This window comes from Scophthalmus maximus, chromosome 4 (genome assembly GCF_022379125.1).
Source record: "Scophthalmus maximus strain ysfricsl-2021 chromosome 4, ASM2237912v1, whole genome shotgun sequence".
Lineage (NCBI taxonomy): Eukaryota > Metazoa > Chordata > Actinopteri > Pleuronectiformes > Scophthalmidae > Scophthalmus > Scophthalmus maximus.
This window is the reverse complement of record NC_061518.1, coordinates 18808790-18831292: the sequence shown is the minus strand read 5'-3', so window position 1 is coordinate 18831292 and position 22503 is coordinate 18808790. Positions and strand designations below refer to the sequence as shown.

The 22503-nt window shown below is 43.8% G+C and overlaps 2 protein-coding genes across 4 annotated transcripts in view; one reads left to right on the top strand and one right to left on the bottom strand.

The window, feature by feature from the left end:
* insyn1 (inhibitory synaptic factor 1) overlaps positions 1-13920 on the bottom strand; it is a 43589-nt gene extending 29669 nt beyond the window's left edge. The window contains exons 1-2 of one of the 2 annotated variants that reach the window (XM_035628788.2): positions 13208-13920; positions 11100-12794 (exon numbers count right to left, since the gene is read on the bottom strand). In XM_035628788.2, the coding sequence (XP_035484681.1) occupies positions 11100-11243 (144 nt within the window). In that variant the 5' untranslated portion in view covers positions 11244-12794; positions 13208-13920. The remainder of the gene's footprint in view (positions 1-11099; positions 12795-13207) is intronic. The other variant, XM_035628787.2, reaches the window with a different exon arrangement.
* Positions 1-22503, top strand: part of loxl1 (lysyl oxidase-like 1) — a 200334-nt gene that overhangs the window by 80483 nt on the left and 97348 nt on the right. The window contains exons 2-3 of one of the 2 annotated variants that reach the window (XM_047331646.1): positions 7225-7336; positions 12552-12679. The gene's annotated coding sequence lies outside the window, so the exon portion shown is untranslated. The remainder of the gene's footprint in view (positions 1-7224; positions 7337-12551; positions 12680-22503) is intronic. The other variant, XM_047331647.1, reaches the window with a different exon arrangement.

The following is a 22503-nucleotide window of genomic DNA, read 5'->3' as shown; positions in this document are numbered from 1 at the left end:
CACACAGAGCTGCGAGCTTCAGTGGACCGGGTCAAGGTGTCCACTGCTCAAAATCAATGGGATCTGTTACTGAAATTGCTTTTTTTTGTGTTGATCTTCATCATTGAATTAATAACATTAATCATGCAATTGACCCTGTAGTATTGTAATAATTAGAGGTTAAATTATTGCCCTTTTGATTTCCCTTTGTTCTAGAATACAACCCATAAGTCCTAGTGCACAGTGAGCAGTTTTATGGCTGATGATTTTCATATATATATATATATATATATAAATCATGAAGTAGAGTGTTATGAAAGTAGCCAAAGGGGGGCAAATTGCACTTCTTGGGCTGTCAGGATTTAGAGACCATGTACAGATGTAAGGAAATGTTTGGCACAGCACAATGTCAGAAGCAGAGAAGACAATCCAGACGGTTATTAACCTTGGGGATTTGCTAATGCATGTTCATCAGTAAAATTATCAGTAAATGAATACTTTTTTTTCCAAACTACTTTTTGCATAATCATAATGAGGATTTTTCTCTCTAATCAGCACCTGCAGCACACGGCCCGCCGCAGCCCCCGTCAACCTGCAGTCCCATCCAGAGTTAATATCCTTGAGAATAACAGAAGACCAAAAAGTCTAATTATATTTTTCACCCTCGTAGACCTCTCTGTACAATCTACTTTGCATAAAAGTCCAAATCTCTGGCTTCATCGTTTTGGCCATAAACTGCCAACTGCACAGGTGATTGTGCAGATGACAAAAAACATTAATCACCCCAACAGTTTGTTGACGTGTTCTTACCCCCTCTGCTCTTAGCCATGTGTCTGAATAATTAGCCCTTCCTCTCTGCTGTGCCTCTTTCATCTTGCCTTGCCCTCCATTAGATGGTGTGTTGTCAAGTTATTGACAGTGACAGCGGTGGCAGCCATTCACGCCGTGCCACTGGCAGAGTGTGAGCTGCCAGTGGCACGGCGATGACAGAAAGAGAGAGAGAGAGGGGGAGATTCCAGAAACATGCAGGGCTGTCTTTGGAGGCACTCAGCATGGTTTAATTTTGTGGTTTTACTTCTAAGACTCCCGGGATTTTACAAATCTGCCCGCAAAGAATGACAACTAATGTGGTGAAAGATGCACAAACAAATCATTGTGACAAAGGCCAACTATTATTACTATTATTAGTAGTAGTAGTAGCTGAGCAAAAATTATTCTTCCTTTCGGAAATGAGCTGAATCAAATTCAGTATAACTCCTTAAAACCACGGCCAACTTACTCACCTGCAGCCTCAACACCTGCTCCACCAACACTTGCTGGCACACACCTTACCCATGTTGGATAGTCGGCCTCTCCTGGGATACCACCCCCCACCGCTATTTAACAACCGCCAGTCCAGTTCACAAGACAAATCCTTGCCACCTTGCTACAATGCCTGAACAAATAGTGCACTTAAAAGAAATGATTACAAAGCAAAGAAAACAACAGAAATGTAGGAACCTACAATGTGTGGTCACAGTCTCCTATAGTCCCTGTTTTGGCATCCACAGAGGCTTCCTTAATGAAAACGATTGAGTCATTGGTTTGGTGCAGAGGTCTGTGATTAATCTGCAAAATAATTCTAATAATGTTTTTTGGATGATTGATATCACATTCCCCAGCACTAGCTTTGCAATAAATGGTGAGTAGCATCATTGTGAGGAAATAAAAGTTGACCCAAATTTGTGCATTGCATAAGGTTGGTAGACTCATTGTAGACTCAGCCTGACTCGCCCATTGCGGAAATCAAATGTTCGAGTGAAAACAAACAAACAAAAAAAGACGGGTCCCACTCAGGTCGACAGCGCAGATTAGTTATGACATCGTGGGCCATGCTCAGAGACCCTGCTTAGATATTCAGTCAGACAGAACGGTCACAATGTGAAGTAATTAATGACATTTAAATGGTAAATGGATCTCTGTTTTGTTGGCATTAATTAGGTGGATTAGAAACAAATCCCAGTAAGATAATCTAATGCTTTGGCATTTCTAGAACTCTGTTGCTCACATGGCAAAGTGAATTACCTCTGTATTAGCCCATTGCTCCGCCCAGGAGTTTGTGACGGGGCAATCCGAAATGAATGCAAATTAAACCAGGCCCTGTGTTATTTGCCAGTTCTCTGCAGTATTTACTTAAAATTTGACCATTTTCCAGTCAAAATATTGACTCACAAATATTGTTGTGAGTTTAAGCCACATAGGGTAAAATTTCAAACTCAACAACTTAACCCACTTCATAATTTAATACATACGGGTGATGTTTGAGGGCAGTGTGTCTCTCGGGCTGTATATTATAACCCAAGGAAAGTTGTGCCTGTTAAGATTGCATCCAACCATTTCTACCACTACACAAACCAAAACCTAAAACTAACCATTTTATTCATGAGCTTTGTGGGAGTCACTGCGCACCCTGAGCACTAGCTTAATGTGGGGCAAAAAATGTCCCTCAAGAACAGTAATGTGCTGTTGCCTTGGCAGAATGGTTTTCATGGGGCAAATCCAGCCATACACAACGAGAGAAATGTACGCTCTTTTGTTATAGTGCGATACAAGTCATTTTGTGGAAGTCTTACTCTGTTCTTCATCGCCGAGGACAGTAAGGCAAAAATGTTATTATTCAAATCTTAACTCTAACTATCTATACACCTAAAATCTTTTGACATGTCAGATTGCACATGGCTTCAGAAGCATGCCAACGAGATCATTAGAAAAGATTATGCCATGTAGAGAAAATTTAGAATTTGCCTTTGTGCAACCTGGAGTCCAAGATATAGCAATAAAGCAAGTCTAAATGAAGACAGCAGCCAAATTTTATAGACCCCCCCAAAAAATAAGTTTTCCGTAAGTGTCGTGTCCTTATTTTGTCCTCTGTGGGTGTTGTTTTGCCACTACACAAATAAATGATTTCTGGGGAAATGTGCTTTGTAATAAATGACTGGAGTCTACGCTAATGTATAACTCTAACAACTCCCTTATAGAATCAGTGTGGACGAACGTCTGTGTTTTGAGATAATAAGATAAGGAGGCGTCATTCTTCACAATCTCAGGCAATGTTTTCTAAAACACATCAACAGAACGGAAAAGCTTCAAAGAATTTTCCCTCCTCATAAATTTAACACCGGGACCTCGTAATGAATGACACAAACTTTTAATGTGCACCAGTTTATTCAGAAAGTTGTCAGGCTGAGTGTTACTCTAAGCACCCAAGAGCACCTTTCTCTCATGATAGCTTTTGAGCCGTGCACTTATTTATGACAAATTACTGACATAGTTTGGGCTTCGTCTTGATTAAAAATCATTGAACTGCAACAGCGAAATGGCCAGTGACACATGCGAAAAGCATTTTCACAAAACAACTTTGTAACAATAAGCACGGTACAAAATGCTAAAAACTCATTTTATTACCCTTTTTAGTTGTTCAAATTAACTATTGAGCCAAGAAGCAGAACCTCATTCTATTATTCATAAACTTGATAAAATCAGGTGAGAGTAAGAAACCAAAGAGCTGATAAAACATTGAAATACCATTCCAAATCAGATCATCACAAATGGACTGCGGGTCAATGCATTATCTATTCTTGTTCTGATATTCTCAATTATAATGACTACCTATGTCTTGCTTCTTTTTCACCCCCTACCTACTCAACATCACAGATGCCTTGCCCCTACTCATTTTAGCAACTTCTCTGACCACACAGAACACAACCAGATGCACAGCGCTGAGAAACCTCTTGTGTGCCTTCTCCACAGGGATGGACATATACAGTACTTATACATATCAACTTGTCAAATCACTTAAAATACAATGTCAATTCTGTTCTTATAGCTTGAGGATAGGGTTGCTTAGTTTTGTGCCATTGCAGTTCAACCCTTTCTGCTGGTGAAGACCGAACAATCTCATTTGAAACTGGGTTGATTTATGATGCATCACAGACTCTGGCTAAAAATAAAAGGAAGGACAAAAAAAAAAGAAAGCCTCCTGATGATCCCTCAGTATAGCACAGTTCCAAAGATTGTAGACGGATTAAGCTGCTACGCTGCTGAGTGGGTTGGCCCACTCTTCTCTGAGAACTTTCACATGCTACGACAAAAACGGCATCACTTCAAAATCGGATGACTTTATTCGTAGCAATTTCTCGATATGCCTCATGTGCAATGTCGGATAAAGTAGTGGTAAAAGTGAGTCAGTCTGACGGCCTAATGGAGAGCGAGCTGCCCCTCTGCTTACAGTATGCTTTGACACAATGAGATGATGTAGCTATTCTTGGACGCTGCTTTTGCACTTCCATGCATGCCATTTTTTTTCACATCATTAACTACATCCTACCAGTTTTATTCACAGCACAGAGATAGGCAAAAAACAATCCTAAACACGCCCACGAACCAGCACAATTGCAACAATTGATCTAGGCTGTTCCACCCAGTCTGTCGCAATTCTGTGCACCAGGAGAAACCATTATCTCCATCCACCTTTCATCTCTCTCTCTCTCTCTCTCTCTTTCTTTGCTCTGCCTCTAAGACCCCTTTTCATCCTATTCAGCTCTGTCATTGCCGAGGGACACGCAAAAGGGTGCGTGGCTAAATCACAAAGTACAAACATGCATTGTGGGGGCAAAAAAAATCTACTGTTTTATCTGTAACTAGCCCACAGTAGGCGTATTAGTTGATAAAATCAATGAGCATGACGAGCGCAATTTTTGGAATGTTTACCTCAGCAGAGGTCTCACCTAAAGCCCTCATTACAGTCTTTGCTGAGTGCAGGGTTCGCAGAGGAAGGCGCAGCTCAAAGGGCCAGCTAATCCAGTGGGTCTTACAGCACATGATGGGCTAGTCAATATGCTGGGCCTGCATCTTAAAGAAGCTGGAGCTCCTCAGCAGAACTAGGTAAAAGAGGCTCAGGGGAATGCTTTGCATGGTGCAGTTTTATTCTCTCCACAGCTCTCAAGGTTAGATGCCGCTACAGTCTTAACCCGTTGTGTACCACTACTCCCGGCCCCTTCTTTGACTCTGCTCTCCGTTCAGTCCATCCGCAGCAACGCCTTCTCTTTCTTCTTCTTGGATTTAAAGGTTATTCTGATACTGCTACCGTTTCAAGGTAGTCCGATAAAAAGCATCAGTTTAATGAGCAAGATTTTTTAATATCCTCTCCTTTTATTCAAGCAGTTTTGGGCTTTATAGGTATCAGATTTACTATTAGTCAGTGGGATCACCATGATCGATTTGTTTGGCAAACCTGAGCATGATTGTAGCCAGGTCACAATCCATTTAAATTCAGTTCAGCCAACAGGAGATCTGACGTGTGCTTCAAATCCCGGAGCAGTGTTTCATCAGTCCTGAGTATAAGTGAGCGTCTGATTCATTCCAAGAACAGACGCACTTTCGTGGAGCTCCGTTCAAGGCGGCAACACAGATGTGGAGATGGCAGGCTATTTTGTATTCAGCAAGGAATAGATGAGGTTTGAGGAGCCGTAGTCTTGTTGTTATTCCTGGGCAAAGAGAGCTCTGCTAGGGGCACGTCACCAAGTTTAATTTAGGAATTTAATTTCCACACACAAAAGAGGTCAGGCAAGGAGGAACAAATTGACAGACAAAGTAGGCGGGTACTTGGCGTTTCTTCCTAAATTACTTTTAATGAGAAGAAACTCTTTTTTCGCCCAGGTATGTCAGGCTGAAGGGTACTTTCCTCTTGAGCTTTCAGCTTTGCCCACTGGGGCGTTGCTGTTGTGCAAGGACAGCTGTTCTGCATGTTCCCAGGTTGGAGGCTTTAATCTGAAGTAAACGGATGCTCCAGTTGAGATCACTGGACTGTGGTCAGCTGGGCAGTAAACACACAACGCTGGCAGCCAGAGTCGGTTGCTTTGTGGGAAACGATCCACCAGGACACAGCTTGGTGACTGATTGAAATTTCTAATTTTTGGACAAAGAGAAAGCACCTCAATCACTTTCCAAGTCTACCTGATACTCAGCCAGTCAAGTCACCAATAGTGGATTTACCAATAGATTTGCATTTATTACTTTATACATAAACATGTTTGTGGATGTGCAGTACATACACGCTTATTGGAAGAACTAATCCACATTATTTTCCAAAACTGCTGTGAGGATTTGATGAATTTCATGAATTGGGTGAAAAATCTGACATTTGAAATTACTTTTATAGATTGTATGATGTGCCCCTGCAGTGACCAATTTTTTCTCCACTGCATGTTGTTATCATGCCCTTAAACATTACATTTATTATCCCATACGAATTGAAACAACTATATCATAGAAGGAGAATGTGTTTATCAGTGTCATTCATATTTTTCAACTTTTCTGAGAAAAAGTGATTGTGATTACTAGCATTACCCCCCCACCTACTCGTGGTTAAATGTTAAAGCGTTCTTCTTTGGCAGTTTTCTGTTCCCTGCAGGGGGGAACACGGAGCGAGGAGAGAATATGGTCACTGCAGGAGAAAAAAAATAGCCTTTTGATTTTGAATTTGGTCTCCCATGGGCTGCCTCTGGGTTTGGAACAGATTTGGTTCAGTGCTGAGCTGGGTTGGTTAAGTAGAGAGGAGAATATGGTTGCGCATTTCGCGTTTGTCATAACCGGTTTCAGCCTTGATCGTGAGACACCGCTGGCTGACTTTGCTGGCTGGTCGTCAGGCTGACGTCGGGCAAGCTTTTTGGACACGTCATCGTGCACACTGGGCCTCAACAATGCAGCATTTAAGAGAGCCTCGGACATGAAAGAGCAGCGCGTGATAGCCTTTCTGATCGGATCCGTAACATAGCAGTTTTCCTATGACAGACTCCATTTTAGCACAAATGCCTTGATTTGACAACCAGGCCAAATGGGACCGTGTGGCTGGTGCTGGGAGACAAATAGAACTTGCATAGACCACTCAATTGTGCCGCGTGTTCCGGGCTCTTTTCCAAAAACAAGCAAAACCGGTGAGCAAAGGATGATAGTTGTGCCGCAGTTACTCAGGTGAAAACACGATGACTGTGATTTTCTGTAGATCAAAGGCATTCCTGACGCACTTTCAAAAAACCCATTATATAATCACAAAACTGCCTGGTGGCCAGTGTCATTAATAAAGCTATTACTCAGTACTTCATTCCAAAAAAGCTGACATGTTGAGGATGCTTTTTTCCATCTTTTTCTTTCTTTCTTCCACCTGACACCAGTGTTTTCCTGCTGCCTCTCTTCTCCTGTCCCCAGGCTGCCGGTAGCTGAGTGGAAAAAGTAAGCCCAGTCTCCAGCAGGAGGATGTGCAGACAACTACCATAAGGCTGACTGATGGAGGCCAGTGTCCTGGACATGCTGCACTCTGGTACTGATAATTGCTCTTTGTCCAGCTTTTACTGACTCCTCTCATTTCTTAAACTTTAAGTCTCCAAGTCCTGATTGCCTTGCTGTGTTCATTTGTCTTGAGGCGAGTGCAGACGTAAACGAGATGGTCTGCTCATTGTATGACGCCTCAACCGCCTTCATTCACGTAATAGCAGACCATCATTCCTGTTTGATTCCATATGAGGATGTGTAGCGCATTGCCAAGCCCCTTCCCCGCCAGTCAATGCCCCTGCCTCTTCTCCCAGACAAATCTTTTTTCTTTAGCACTTTCAATATACCAGTTTGTACGTCAACATGGTTGCACTCCCACATCTATGTGTCCTTAGTTGCCCTTTTTCCCCCATGTGTAATCCAGTTGCAGCAACAGGGAAAACTTAACATTAGAACATTTCAGGTTTTTTTCATCCTGTTTTGTTGTCATCTTTTTTTACCCTTGCTTATCTTCAGACTCCTAAGTCCAAGGTTGACATGATATGATACCCGAAATGAATTATTTCCTCCAGAGTTGCAACTCCTGCCAGTGTTATTATTACAAATGGAAGCAGTTTATCAGAATATTACCTTCCAGTGTCCTTCATTTAGATCCTTCTCATTTTGCCTGCCGTGAAGCCCGTGAGACAGGCTGCGTTTGACTGTAATGGGATTTTGAGGAGCGCAATTGTGAGAAACTACATGTGTTCTGTGTGACATTTTTCTTTGGCAAGTAAAGGACATTTATTTCTTCTTGACTGTGCTGCAACGTGGACTGACAGCATCATAACGGTACATGATTAATCCTAAAGATCTCTGCAAATCCCATTTTATGAAAGATAACGGTTTACAATGTTTTTAGTATCTGCCAGCTTGCACGTAGTTTACCACATTACATGGGTTGCCAAGCCTCTACTGAGTGGAACTGCAAACAAAAACAGGTGATTACAATCGTCAGCACACCTTCAACGACATAGTAATATTGTACTGCATGATAGTGGCTGTAAAAACTGGTCTTTTCGAGAGCCCTGTTTATCAGGTAAAATCTAAAACTGACATTAATTCACTTAATACACATAAACAAACTACAGGAGTCACATCCTTAAGTTTGCTTTTTAAATTTAACATTAATTACTGCTCCTCTCTCAGGTCCTCTCAAAATGGCTGACTGCATAATGAGCATTTGCTGAAATCTCAATAGAAAAGCACTTGAAAACAGGAGATTACTAAATTCAAAGTATCGCAACGCGACTGTCATCGATGTTTTCAATAGTCCAAATATTCTGAATACCATGTTCTGTTTTTGTGGTTAAAGTTTAATGGTAGGTTCACTCTAGGTTTGGATTAACTGCACTTGGTGTTGCTTGCAAGTGATTCAAACTCTCTGGGGAAAGTGATGAACCTATCTTTGCCTTCATTTAACATGCAAGTGGAGCCGCTCCTCCAGCAAAGGAATTTTTAGCAATGAGAATGATGAATTCTGGCAGGCAAGAAAGTAAGAGCCATGGGTGACCCTTTTTTTTTTTTTTTTTTTTAAAGACATTGCCTTTATGAGGATGGCAAGTCACTTTGGGGTAAGATCAGTTGGGGTGAAGGTCTTTCTAAAAGGACTGACTATATTCTCCTTGTTCAAACCACCATGTTGGCATTTAAACATGAGGTTAGTGGTGGTTGATGATATCAATGATCAAGTATCATATCATGCTGCATTTGAGATTACCCTCGGGAGCTTATTTAAATGTATTCAGAGAACAAAAGACTGGTAAAATAATAAGAACATGGAAATGCAGCAAGAAGGCCTTATTCATTCCACGGAACCTCCATCTTTTAATGGCTGCTGCATAAGACAATGGAGATCAAAACATCTGAAATCTGACCAGAAGGCCTCCTGAAACGAGACTCATGCTTTTGACACAACTGGCTCTGTGCATATCCCGAGCAAGGACTCTGTAGGTGTGTGATCCTGAGCTGTGGAAGCAGCACTGTGAAGTAAGAGCAGTAACACACCGGTAACTTCTTAATTTCTGGGCAGCTACGTGCTCCGTAGTGTCAGCTTCACCTCCTCCGAGCACCGCGGTGTCTCCAGCTGCCCAAGGACCTTGTGGCGTAATAATCAGTCGTCACTGCTCCTCAACTGAGTTCTTCTTTTTTGTCACCACATTCACATGGCAATTCATCATTTATTTATGTGACAGTTGCTAGCTATTACATTGTTCCTTTCATGTGGCTTAGAATGAGAGATTTTATGGAACATTAGGCGTCCATGCATCCAATGGCGCTACACTGATTCTGTTTCTTCATCTCCCAGTGATACAGTCTGCCATCTCACAGGTCACTTAATTGCAGGATATTGATGCCAGCTTTATGACCGCCACTGCAGCTAATGCGATTCCTTAGCCATTTCAATATGTGGGATTGTGCTCTCCCAAGACATTTGAGCCACTGTGCAGAGGCCCCCTCTAACGGGGTCTGGGATAAGAATGGTGATATGCGTTGGAGCTGGCAGAGGCGCGGGCCGTGTTTTTGTTTATAAATAGCTGCAGCCAGCGTTATTCCACTTGCAGTTGTCCCATAATCATCAATCACTCCCGCGCGCAGGCCGACTTTCGCCTGCTCACCGGAGAGAAGGTGCACTGTGTGAGCTGTGGCCTTGCACCTCCAACTGTGCAAGAACATAAAGTAGAGCGCGGTGAGTGGGACAGGGCTGGGAGTCCTGGAGGAGGGGGGAGGGGATGGGGGTGGTGTTCCTGTGTGGTGATGGAGTGAGTTATGGCAGCTTCACCGTGGCCGTCCGAGTCATTACATGCGCCCACATCCGCTGTTTTGCTTCTTCAACACATTTGGAAAGGGACACACACGTACACACACGGAGACGCACGCACGCACACGTCCCCAGTTGGAGACAGGTGGGAGGCTAATCATGTGATGCGCGTGGACGATGTGGGATGGGTCGCACACACCTGTTTGCTCAGGTCTCATTTGTCTCTGTCTCTCTTATCTGCACCTCGTCTCCGTCTCTGGAGGAAAAGAAGGTTTGCAACAAAAAGCACAGAGCTTTGAAGACGCCGCTGAGTGAGCATCTCACGGAGATGATGAAGGCCATTTTGTGCACACGTGAACATATGTAAATACGAATATCACATTCACACTCGTGCATTTTTGTCCATATACTTGTAGTTGCATGGAAGAACACGCGCATTATCTGTCCGTCCGGTTCCTTGTTCAAACTGCACGCGTGCACGCACACACACACAAGGACACACGCATTTTTCAGCGTTACCATGGCAGTCGGAAAATACAGTAGGAATCCAGCTGATCCTTAACAAAATGGTTATATAACTACCGCAGCGCTAAGTCTTGTATCTTATCTAAGCATGCCTCAGTTTCCTTTCAGCCCGGCTCTGCTGCTTTTGAGCTGCTCTTCAAATCCACTGTACCTCCCTCAAGACACCACTGAACACATGCAGGACATTTTCAAACTGCCGATCAGCTATTGTTTGATCGGTAAAAGGGAGACGGCCTCACTGCGGTCGCAATCAACAATATCCTCATGTTACCACAAAGAAGGAAAAGTCAGATTCTCATCACTTTCAAATCTTAATCAGAATCTCCGTGCTGCAAAAAGAATTTCACACTTAGTTACATGCACCCTACTTAAAAAGCACACCCACCTGCCACCCACATTGTCTCCCTTCCTCTGTCTCTTCCTCCCCCTCTTGCTAACGAAATCTCCCCAAAAGCCCTAATGTGTGTGAGCGGATTCTGAGCCTCACCTCCCGGAGTTCCTTGGCCACATCCTTGAGCTCTTTGAGAATGCCTTCTAGCTGGTCGATCACCATCTTCATGTGGCTGCGGATGCGTTCTCTCGGGCTGGGGGTCTCAGAGGTGTCCCGGGCCGGAGCTCTGCTGAGGGACATCCTTTACAGGGCGACGTGGGGCCAGTGGCCAACAGGCTGAGGGCGTGGGGGAGCCGAGTCGGGGTCCATGTCTTTGGCTACGGGGAGCCTCAGTGCTACTGATCCGAACAGGGGCCCCGGACACGCAGGGAGACCTCAACATCTTAAAAGCACCTGGGCAGCCAAAACACCTTGCCTCGCCCGCACACTCGGCACGGGGTCACACTGTGACATCCATGCCCTCTGGTAGACGCTTCCAGAAAAGAAGAGAAAATGAGCATGGGAAAAGTCAAACGCAGTAAATCCATGGAAAAGGAAGAGGCCAAATACACGGGCTGAAGCTGGTGTGAAACTCTTACATAATCATGTTGAGCCAACTCATCGCATGTGTCATTGTGTACGTTTGAAATTGTTCTCAAGGAGATGCTATTTAAAACGCCCGTCTATACAGGGGAGAGACTTCTTCCCTCTTCTACCCGTCCTGCACAATCTTTTTCACTTGCGAAACACAGTGACATGATGGCAGGCGGACGGGCTGTCCGGCGTAGATAGAAAAATAGAATTCCCAGCAGTGGCTCAATTTTCAAAATGATCCTGTTCTACATTATTGGTGGCCAGCGGGGACGCAATTTGCCGTCTTAATAGAGTCCCTTAGTGACTTAGTGGCTACTGTCTTTAAAGAGAGAAGAGACAGATCCTGTTTGGAGAAAAAAAAAGGTGGGGGGGGGGGCGTGATATTCCTCTGTGCAGTGTGGCGTTCCCTCCGTCAGGAAAAATTAAAAAGACTGTCAGAAGAAAACTCACATCAAAATAAACTTCCATCCATTTTCTTTGGAAACGATGACTTAATCGCGTTGTCCTTCATTGCTTGGCCATGAGGGAAAGATAGGTGTTGGCTTTTTTTGCACAGAGCGTCCAATATCTCCCCAAAGCGGGGCTTATTCCAGGTGGCGTGGGATCAGAATGAATTGATTTCTAAGCCAGCGGAACGTGACCTGTGATGAGAATTTGTGAAGGGATAACAAAACAATCATGGTGTCGCCGAGACACAGTTACACAGGGGGCTGGCAGGCGGACAGGCACCTACCTCTGGAATTTGGGTGGCAGCTTGTCTTATGCAACAGCGCTCTCCCTCTCACAAAACACTGACCCCCTGGCAGTCCACAGGGGTGTGCCCAAAAGCCAAGGGAGCAGGAAAAGGGAAAAAGGATTCTCTTCTCTCCTTCAGTTGTTGCTAAGGGAACCCGGTCTGCCTCCTTGTGCTGTGATTGGATAATTATTGTACTTCTTATCCGTGCAGTGTATGGTTTCTCTCTGGGCTCTTTTCAGAGAGGCGAGGAGCTCCGTGCCATCCAGCAGGACAAAATAAATCCCATGAAAGCATCCCAGAGGAGCCCCAGAGTGCAAGCCGGGGGGAGAGCCTCTCGCCAAATCCAGGGCGACGCCACTGCCGCTGGGTGAGCTGGCCAATCACACATGGCACCTGGACAGATGGGAAGGAAAGCAATCACTTATGCTGTCATGTCTCATCCTCCTCTCCTTTCGATTTCTCCCTCTTTCTCTACTTCACAGCTGCGTGAAAAAAAAGAGATAGGGAGACTCTGAGATGGACAGGGATGAAGTGCACACACACACACACACACACACACACACACACACACACACACACACACCCACACCCACACACCCCAGAACGTACACCTACTCACCTTTCCTGTGCATCACTTTGCTGTTGCTATGCCCAGAGCTCACTGTCCACGCACAGCAGGATCATTCAAGCACACAACCTGCTGGTTCTGTTGCACACACACACACACACACACACACACACACACACACACACACTAACCTCTCGTCTTGCTGCCTTGCTGTCCTCTCTTTCTCTCTTTTTCTCTCTCTCATTCTCTCACACACACACACACACACACACACACACACACACACACACACACACAGACAGTTGTGTCTCTCCCTCCCCTACTTACTGTCTTGACAGGGAGAGAAGCTTCTATCAGCAGGGTTATTTCACTCTGAGGCTGTGGCTCATCAGAGGAGGGGTAGAATTGAAGGATGAAGCTGTGGAGGAGTAGGCAGGCGGCATGAGATGGGCGCAATAAATGTCCCTGATAGCTCTCCGAGAGGGGAGAGAGGAGGCTCGAGGATGAAGACTAAGAGCCAGAGCGGAGAGGCGAGCGCCTGCCTTGGACTGTGATGCCGCTGCGGCCGCTACCATCACTCAGATCACTGTGCTGCCGAAAACCAGCGACCCGTCATCCCCGTCAGCGTCCGCCTGCATCAGGAGGCAGCGGACAGAGCAGTTGAGCTGCTGCTGGGAAAAAAAAGGAGCTGCGGGATTCCAATGACAGCCCCCCTCTCTCTGTGTCTCTGCCTGTGATTGTCTCTCTCTGCCCCCCTCTCTGTCACTCTCGCTCCTTCTCCGTCCCCGTCTCTCTGCCCCTGCGCCCTCACTGTGTCCTCGCCGACTGCCGGATGAAGGGAAGCTGATGCCAGAGTTTATCGTGGGGCTCAGGTTCCTGCCAGCACCACTCGACTGCTCCGTTCAGCTCTGGGGAGGAGGGGCTTGGCGCTTTAAAGGCACAGTGAACCGCGCACAGTCCCTCCTCTCCCGTCTCCTCTCCGCTGGCGCCCGCACTCCCTCACCATCTCCTCTCACTCTGCCTATCTAGCCTCTGTCACCGTCTTATCGAGGATGCTATCTCGCTCTTAAATCAAGATGAAGTCTTCCTCTGCTGCCAGCCAAGCAAGGCTCTAGGGATGGGGTGTCCAGAATTCCTGGGTTGTTACTTCATTAATATACAAAGCAGGTTGGTGCTTGATGACCTCATCTGACTGAGAGACAGAAATAGGCAGGGAGGGCCAGCATGACTCTTCCTCTCCTCCGTCCTCTACACCAGGATTGTTTTTATTTTTTTCACCAAAAGACACAGCCCTGCATAAGCCCACCAGAGGCTATTACCCTAATATGAAATTAGTTTTCTAAAGGAGACAATGAAACAGTAAGGCGGATTCATAATGACAGCCTCTTGAGCAATGCACGCCGTTACTGGAGGGTTCTGGCAGATGACTGCGGTGAACAACCAAAGGCTCAGCGCGTCAATGAATAATTGTAGAGAGAAATGCACAGTGGATTCGAGTTAGGTAGAACTTCCTCGCAGTGGAATTTGTTCTGGGCTCCTCCGTGGTTTCTGCTACCGGGATCGCAGATGTTATGCTGATGCTGTAAGGCTAATTGGGGGAATATTCTGCAGTATCATAAATTCTCTTTTGCATGTTTTTCTTTGATTAATAAATCAACGAGTTTGGCTTTAAAGAAAAAATATATAATAAAGAAACGTCTCATATTATATGTTATCCTTCTCTAAGTAAACAGTCGTACGGTGTCATCTCAAGTGCTTCGTCAAACTTTTGATATGTCACATTGTGGAGTATACTTTGTGGCTCTACATGGAGGTTGGCCACCGCAAAGGGAGCCTGGGCATATTCCTTGCATGTCCACATGGCTGGTGCAGCGTGGCACAGACGAGATGCTTCTCACAGACTGCTCCCTGCGAGAAAAAGGTGTCCTTGAGCATGTTGCCTTTGTAGCTTCGCTGTACTTCAGTCCTCTCTGCACATTTGGGAGGCTCACGTCTTAGAACACAGCAACAGTTTGCAGCACTTTTTTTTCTCCAGTATTTTCAGTGTTTTTTTTTGACTTTGCAAAATACCTTTTTTTGCCTGGATGTTCATGGCATATTTAATAGAGATGTCCCTAAAGGAGAGAATGTATACTAAATGACCTCTCAGTGAAAAAGGCCCAGGTGCAAAGCACAGATAGCCCCATGTCAGCGATGCCTTCATTGGAAGGGAATTGGATTATTTCCCCCTGTAAAATATATATTTTTTTAATGCTAAGGTCATCTCGACTCGTGAGTTTTACTAGGCGTCTGGAGTGGGTCCAACCAAATATTGGTTCCACTTAATATTTCTGCCTTGGATTTATTGTGCCATGCCATTTATGGAGACATTTTATAGAATGTGATTTTTATTTTTTTTCCCCTGGTTGGGCACAGGCTCACAAACAAGTGCATAGATGCATAAATACACTAATACACCAAGGCACAGAGACCCACAGAAACACACATCAAGCACACAGGCATAAATATCAGCCTGGGCATTTCGATCCAGAGGAAAATATATCAGTAATTCTGTACCATAGGACTCAAGCCAGGGAGAGATTTTATTTTGTTTGCATTGTTTACCTTCCTTCCAATAAGCTATCATACTCCCACTTATGTGATATAGCAGGATCAGGAGTCTTCTTAAAAAAAAAAAAGTATTACTGTTCTTTTTTGGCCACGTTCCCCGCAGTTTCTAGGTTCATAGTCACTAATACAGGATGTGCACAGGATTTCATTTTTTATAATAAAGTGGAAAGAGGTGAGCTACAGCGATCAATACAGATGCTGTGTGTTCTCCCTGTGCCTGTATAGCATACATACTTTATATCAGTGGTGAACTTTGGAGCATGTTGACTTATTCATGAGCTGGCACACTCACGTGCCAATTAAATGTAAGGTACAAAGCCTAGGCTATAGATGATTAAATAGAATATATATTTTTTTATATGTAATCTTTTTTTGTTCTGATTTATTAAAAAATGAAGGGTCCCATAGAGATGCAGTATCTCTTCTGCCAGGGCGTCCTGGTCAAGATGTGCAGCATCCAAAAGAGAAATTCACATGTTACACGACTGGTGTTGCCATTCTTATAGAAATGGTTAACAGCAGTCCACAACATTTTCATTACATATTATTTTGATTTGATCTTGTAGGATAATGTTGAAATGCTGAAGGCAGTCTTTCACAACTGCTTCAAGAAAAACATGATATTACTTAAACAATATTGATACCACTTTTTTGTCTATGCAATAAATATAAAGTTAAAGCCAGCAGGTGGTTAGCTTAGCCCTGTATGAAACAAATTTAACACGCAACTGTGTACCTAATTTTTAGGGATCTGATCAGAGCCTCCTGTCTTCTACATTTTGTTTTTATACCAGTGTTCATTTTTACCATAGCCAGCCCCCAACAACGCTCCTGTTCCCATCTTTGAATTTCAGGATGGAATCCCTTTGCATAAATGAGATGAGATGAGGATCATCACCACGTGCATAACTGATAAATCTGTAATTTTCTGACCTGTAGCTCCCCATTCCAAGCAAGGCGGCTGAGACGAAATGTCTCGGACATGTGTTTGCTTTGACTTTCAAATATGCAGCCTCATTAATATGAAATTAATCTTTATTGTTAATGTTGTTGAGCAACTGAAACTTGTATGCTGGACTTTTTCACCAGCGGATAAAGATAATGGTCCAGTTCCCACGTCCTCCTATTTCAAGATTTGTCTTAACTTTAAATGTCAACCAGATTTGTTTGTGATACTTTGAGATATTTTACGCAAACAAACAGATAAGCCCTGCGGTATTATCCCTTTAATTAATCTGTATCCATTATGCTTTTCCTCTCCTGGCCATTGTGTGGCACTGTGGTGTAGTCGTGACACGTTGCCTTCCCACTGCTGTGGGACTCAGAACTAAAATGGTGGAAGGACAGACAGAAAAGTTTCACTGTCCTGGTGTTTCACTGAGACGCTGAAATATTTAGTGTTACGAGGTACGGCGGCTGTGTGAAGAAATCATATGATGGCGCGGTGCAGAGTCAAAGGAGGATTAATTGCACTTTTTAATGCACACCCTACACATAAACATGAATAAATAATAAGAGATTCTTGGCAGTCAGATTCTTTAGCATCATTTATTTCAAAGTAAGTATAGTCAATTGATTTCCACTGATAAAATAAACGCTCACAAAGAGGCTTGCGAATTTTCCCCGCATAAACTCCGCCTTTGCATTTTTGCAGTGGAATTTTTGGCATTACGATGACTGAGACCGGATGATGCTTCATGAACCGGAGGAATTCTGAGGCGCATCTGGCATCTACAACATGCAGGGCCGAACGCCGACATCGTGCCGTGTTCAGTCTTTCCCTTGATCTCATGCAAGCAAACACTAAGGGACAGATACCTCAGAGGCCTGGTCCGTCTTAGAGCAGCATCAGTCTCTCCTCTTGCCTGTCTACTGACCTTTTGATATTTCAGTCTGCGCCCTCAGTGTGTGTGTGTGTGTGTGTGTGTGTGTGTGTGTGTGTGTGTGTGTGTGTGTGTGTGTGTGTGTGTGTGTGTGTGTGTGTGTGTGTGTGTGTGTGTGTGTGTGTGTGTGTGTGTGTGTGTGTGTGTGTTTGCTTGTTTGCTTGTTTGCTTGTTTTTTCCTGCAATAATGCTGCATGCAGAGGAGCGGAGGCTGTCTCAGACCATAACACCCTGTGATGGATCAGTGCTCTTACACAATGAAATGAAGCTCAAGTGTTTGATTGATTTCTCGTTTATTTTCCCCACCAGTGGTGGAAATATGCACTGTGCATGCAACTGTGCCGGGGCAACCGCATGGCGTGAGAGGGCCCGTGGCCTCAATTTTGAAGAGTGGCCCTGTATCATATTAAGGACATGCCTTTGAGCTGAGATTACTCAGCGGCCCCCTGTCTGCGTATCACAGATCAATGCAGACCTCGGTAATTTAGAGGGTGACGTGATGGGAGAGCAGCGGGCGAAAGAAAGAGAGAGCTGGTGTGTGGGTTTTTCACACATTTAAAAGTGCAAAAAATGTAGAGTAGATGTTATTCAAACAAGGAGACGTGAGTCAGTCGCTCACCCTAAATGACCGAGGCAGCACAAAAGGCTCGATCACACAGGTTAAAGTGAGTGCGATGTCAACACGGCGCTGTCGAGGAACGGGGTGCCCGTCATGGTTTGACCCTGCCTATTGAGGGTCAGTGTGATTTGTCGCCTGCTGTGAGTTTTCAGTAGAATTGAGCCCAGCCAAGACGTGCCGCAGCTTCCATCATGCTTTTAAAGCCTTAAGGATATGGAAAGCCTTGTGGAGTGAGAAACCTCAATGCACAGACATTATTCCATCATTAACAGCCACCGGTTGATGTAGTTATTGCTCGTTAATGTATCGATTGCTGTATCTGTGCTGCAGATTGTGCTCTTGCTTTTTGTGCTGGCTTCTGCCAGTCAAGTAAAAACAACAGTTTACCTCCCCTTATCATAATAGAAACCATTACCCATAGGGGGTTAGGGGATTAGGTTTGAAAGCACATTTGCCCTAATTACAGTTCTGCATGAGCTGCTGAGAAATGTGGGATTCATAGCAGCGGTAGAAAAGGGCTTGAGCTTGCACAGTGGAAGGTGGAAGAAAAATGTACAATATCAAATGTACATCATGTCGAAACGAAATCCAGCCAGGAAGATAAAGGGATGAGGCCGGCAGTGAAATTTTAAATCTGCAGGCTCATACAAAATATCTTTAAATAAGGTTACGCAACCCTATATTTGTATGAATTATTCAGCAACTGAGTGAAAAATTAGTTTGGGCAGGCTTTGTTGTTGCTCAATGGAAAACAGCATGCTTAGTTCATTTGCGTATTTTTCGTCATCTTCGATTTGCACTTTACAGAATTTACATGAATTACAAATGTATTTATTTATTGATTTATATTGTGAGGAGAACCCGTCAACACACATGTAGGTCAGTGACCGTGTGAGAGCAAAGAGCTGAATGGGTTCTGTCATTTTAAAACATTAAACCAATCATGTTGGAGTGCTGAGAGCAGCTTAGGTTACATCATATCCCTCTTTTTTGTCTCCCTCTCTCTCTCTCTCTCTCTCTCTCTGTCACACACACACACACACACACACACACACACACACACACACACGGATAAACCCTTTTCATTAAATGTGCGTGTGTTTGTTTGTTGCAGACAAGAGTTGCTAATTTGCAGGTGCAACTCTCATCCCCCACTCCGCTGAACACAAAGCAGAGGAACCAGCTCTTACCGCCACATTAGCTGTGACAGTTGGCATCCCTCAAACTGGCACAGCCCTGGGAACTGGTTGAGGAGATGTCACTCAAAAAATATTCTCATTATTCCCGCAGACCAGGGAGATTTTTTTTTACAAATCCTCTCAAACTGCGCGAGGGACGGGGCACAAAAGGTTTAAATTCACAGAAAGATTAGAAAAGAAAGCCAATCCACAACAGCATTTAATCCCACAGTGTTTTGCGCGGTTTAGTCCTATTACCATGTATCAGTACTTCAACCGTCAGCCCAGTTTCATCTGTATATTTCAATCTCTTCTATCTGCACCTCCCGTGCATGTTCCCATTGCTCTGGATGCCCTCTCCATCTCCTTGTGAAATGCTAAGTAGTCGCCCCCCTTTAACCCTGCCCTTCTCTCAGAACCTAAAGTATCTTTGGCGTGCTGTTTGCCAAGAGCTATAAACAAGTGTAATAGAATTGCGGAGGGGTTAGCTGAGATAGCCAATTGTGCATCTCCCGTCACCCCTGGCTCCCCAGCCGTGTGCTAACAAGCCCAGCAGCATCATTGTAAATTCATAACGAGTCGCAATGTGGGTCGTCTTCGCTGCCTCCACATCTTCCCCGTTGCCCCTCCTCGTCTCCCTTTTCCTCAACATACTTTTTTTGTATTTTGTTTTCTCTTGCATCTGTTTGCTTTTTTGACAAATTATTTTTGTCCATAAGACTTGGGTAGATATATATATATATATCTTTTCCCCCACTTATGCGTTTGTCACCTGGACAAGCACAAGCTGAATAAAAGAGAGCACTCTAAAGCAGGGTATTTTTTGAAGAACAATATTTGACGGCAAGCGTTTGAGAACCTCTGCCGTTTTTTTTTGTTTGTTTTAAAACCGGTTTGATTTGATGTTTCATCACGTTCACTCTGGAACATTAATGCACTGCCATTGGGATGAATCCGTTGTCTCGATGTTGACAACATCAAGGAAGCTGAAATGAAAAGACATACACGGGTGTGTCCACCGCGTGCAGTGTGTTTTTTATATTTCATTTTTATTGATTAGTGGTCTATGCAGTTTGCATAATGAACGTCAATATGAAGTCTTTTTTTTTTACTTAGAGTCTGTAACATTAATGTCAGTTACAAGCCGGCTGAGGGACTTTGCTGGAGGTAAAAGCAGTCTCTCAATAGACATTTAAACATATAAATACTTCAGTATATGCCTTTTTTTTGTGCACACCAATAACGTTGTACTATATATTGTATTATTTTTAAATTTCATGCCAACCAGAATTTGGCACCACCTGATATCCTCATTACATACGACTTTGCTGTGATACAGATCAACCCTTGAGACTGTTTTCCTAATCGGCATTGACAAAGTCCCCACAGTACATCGGACCCAACCTTCAGGTGGCTGATGATGCCTTTTTAATTCCTCAAGAGGAGTCATTAGTTAATTCAGATATTTTTGGGGGTCTGTAGGGGGAGATGCATTCAGGCAGGGCATGGGAGGATTGCTCAGATAAACGTGCCAGGGAAAATATGAATATGAAAATTTACTGTGATCCAGGGGCTTAATTATTCAGCTCGGCCCTGATGCCTACTGCCACTCTTGTCTCATCGCCTACGGCAGCCCAAGTTTCCTCTGTCAATGCCATAGTCTCCAATCTAGCTGGAGACACCAGAAGAAAAAGCTTATATCCTCAATACTTGTCATTTGAACAGTTGTAGTAAGGAGCTGGTGTAAGGACGCAGACAGCTACGAATTCTGTTAATCAGTGGAGCAATGATGTCCGACATTTCATCAAAGTAAAGGCTTCACCGAGCAGTTGTGCCTGAAAAAGAACTGTTTTGTAAGAGGGGTTCGTGTTGGTATTCAAATTTTTTGAGCTGTGTTTGCATCAACCGAAGATGATCAACTCCTGAATAATTAATTATTGGCCTGCAATACAAACATTACCCACCCACCATCTATGTAAATATATTTATTTGGTTATGTATAGTTAATGAATGTTGGTGTAAAGGAAAGTCTGAGATTTGTTGCTGAAAACAAGTCAAAAGACTGAACTATTTACGACAGTACAGTGAATTTAAACCATTGAACAGATGTTCATCATTTTGGGTTAGGGTTAGGTTGGTCCAGTCTAGTCATGGCGCTTTGTCCCAATGTCGCACTGGAGCACACTAGCATCAGTGATATCCCGTTGCTACACTGAATGCCAGATTTCGCAGCTCTCCTAATTCAAATTTCCGTAAGAATTAAGCTATGAAGATGTGCATTTATTTTGCCACAAAATAATTTTAATAACTTTCATTGGAGACTGTGTTTTTCATGACTAATTTGCTGTTGCTGGTAAATGGGGCCATTCATGCAGGTAAACAAGCAAATTGCATTGTGATTCATCTTCTCTGCGCAACATCTTCAGTACATTTGAGAGGTTTGTGAGAGCATATTGTTACACAAGTAGTGCAGCTCTATTGTGATGGTTCAGTGAGTACATTTTGAGCCTGGCGACTAGAGCACAGAGTTAGAAGTCAGCTGTATACCTGTGAACTACGAGTGCAATGTATGTGCTGTTAAGGCTGTTCATCAGTGTATAAATGCCCCAACTCCTCAAGACCCAAGCCAAGTCTTCATACTCTCAGATCCCATGGTTAGCAGAATTGCTCTCGAATATTCTTGGCCACCATCAACAACTGCTGTCAAATACAGCTATGGCAACAGGATGGTTAGTTTCAGTGTAATTCACTCATTTACTCACTGCTGCTGCATTTTAAGATGATATTACTCCAATTTCGGCGCACTTACCCGTACCCAGAATTCCCTTTCAGGAACACGGCTCTCAAATACTGCGGTCTTCTCTTCGCAATGCCCTGTCAATGTCAAAGTGATAAACTATCTTCTAGATTTAACAAATCTGACTTTTGTCATCTGTAATATTTTTTTTTTCTTTCAGTTCCAATGACACAAATAAATAGAGATGCTGTATGTACAAACAAGATATACAGTTGTATGGCATACATGTATGTATCTGACAACTGGTGTGTTTGAGTGATACCTTTTGAAATTTGGTAAAATCATTCATGGCCATCATCAGCTCAACAAACTCTGTGTGGCCTCACCTAACCGGTAGCATTGTTGTAGATCCTTGGTGTGGTTTACGCTACTACAACTAAAAAGACAATCACCATCATTGTTTCATTAATATTTCTATGACAATATAACATATATGCAAGCATAGGTTTTTTTACCTGCTGGGCCTTTTCTGCTTGACGCACCTCAGATGGTGCCATTGAGTCGACTGCAGGGTCACCAGCCAAGAGCCAGCCTTC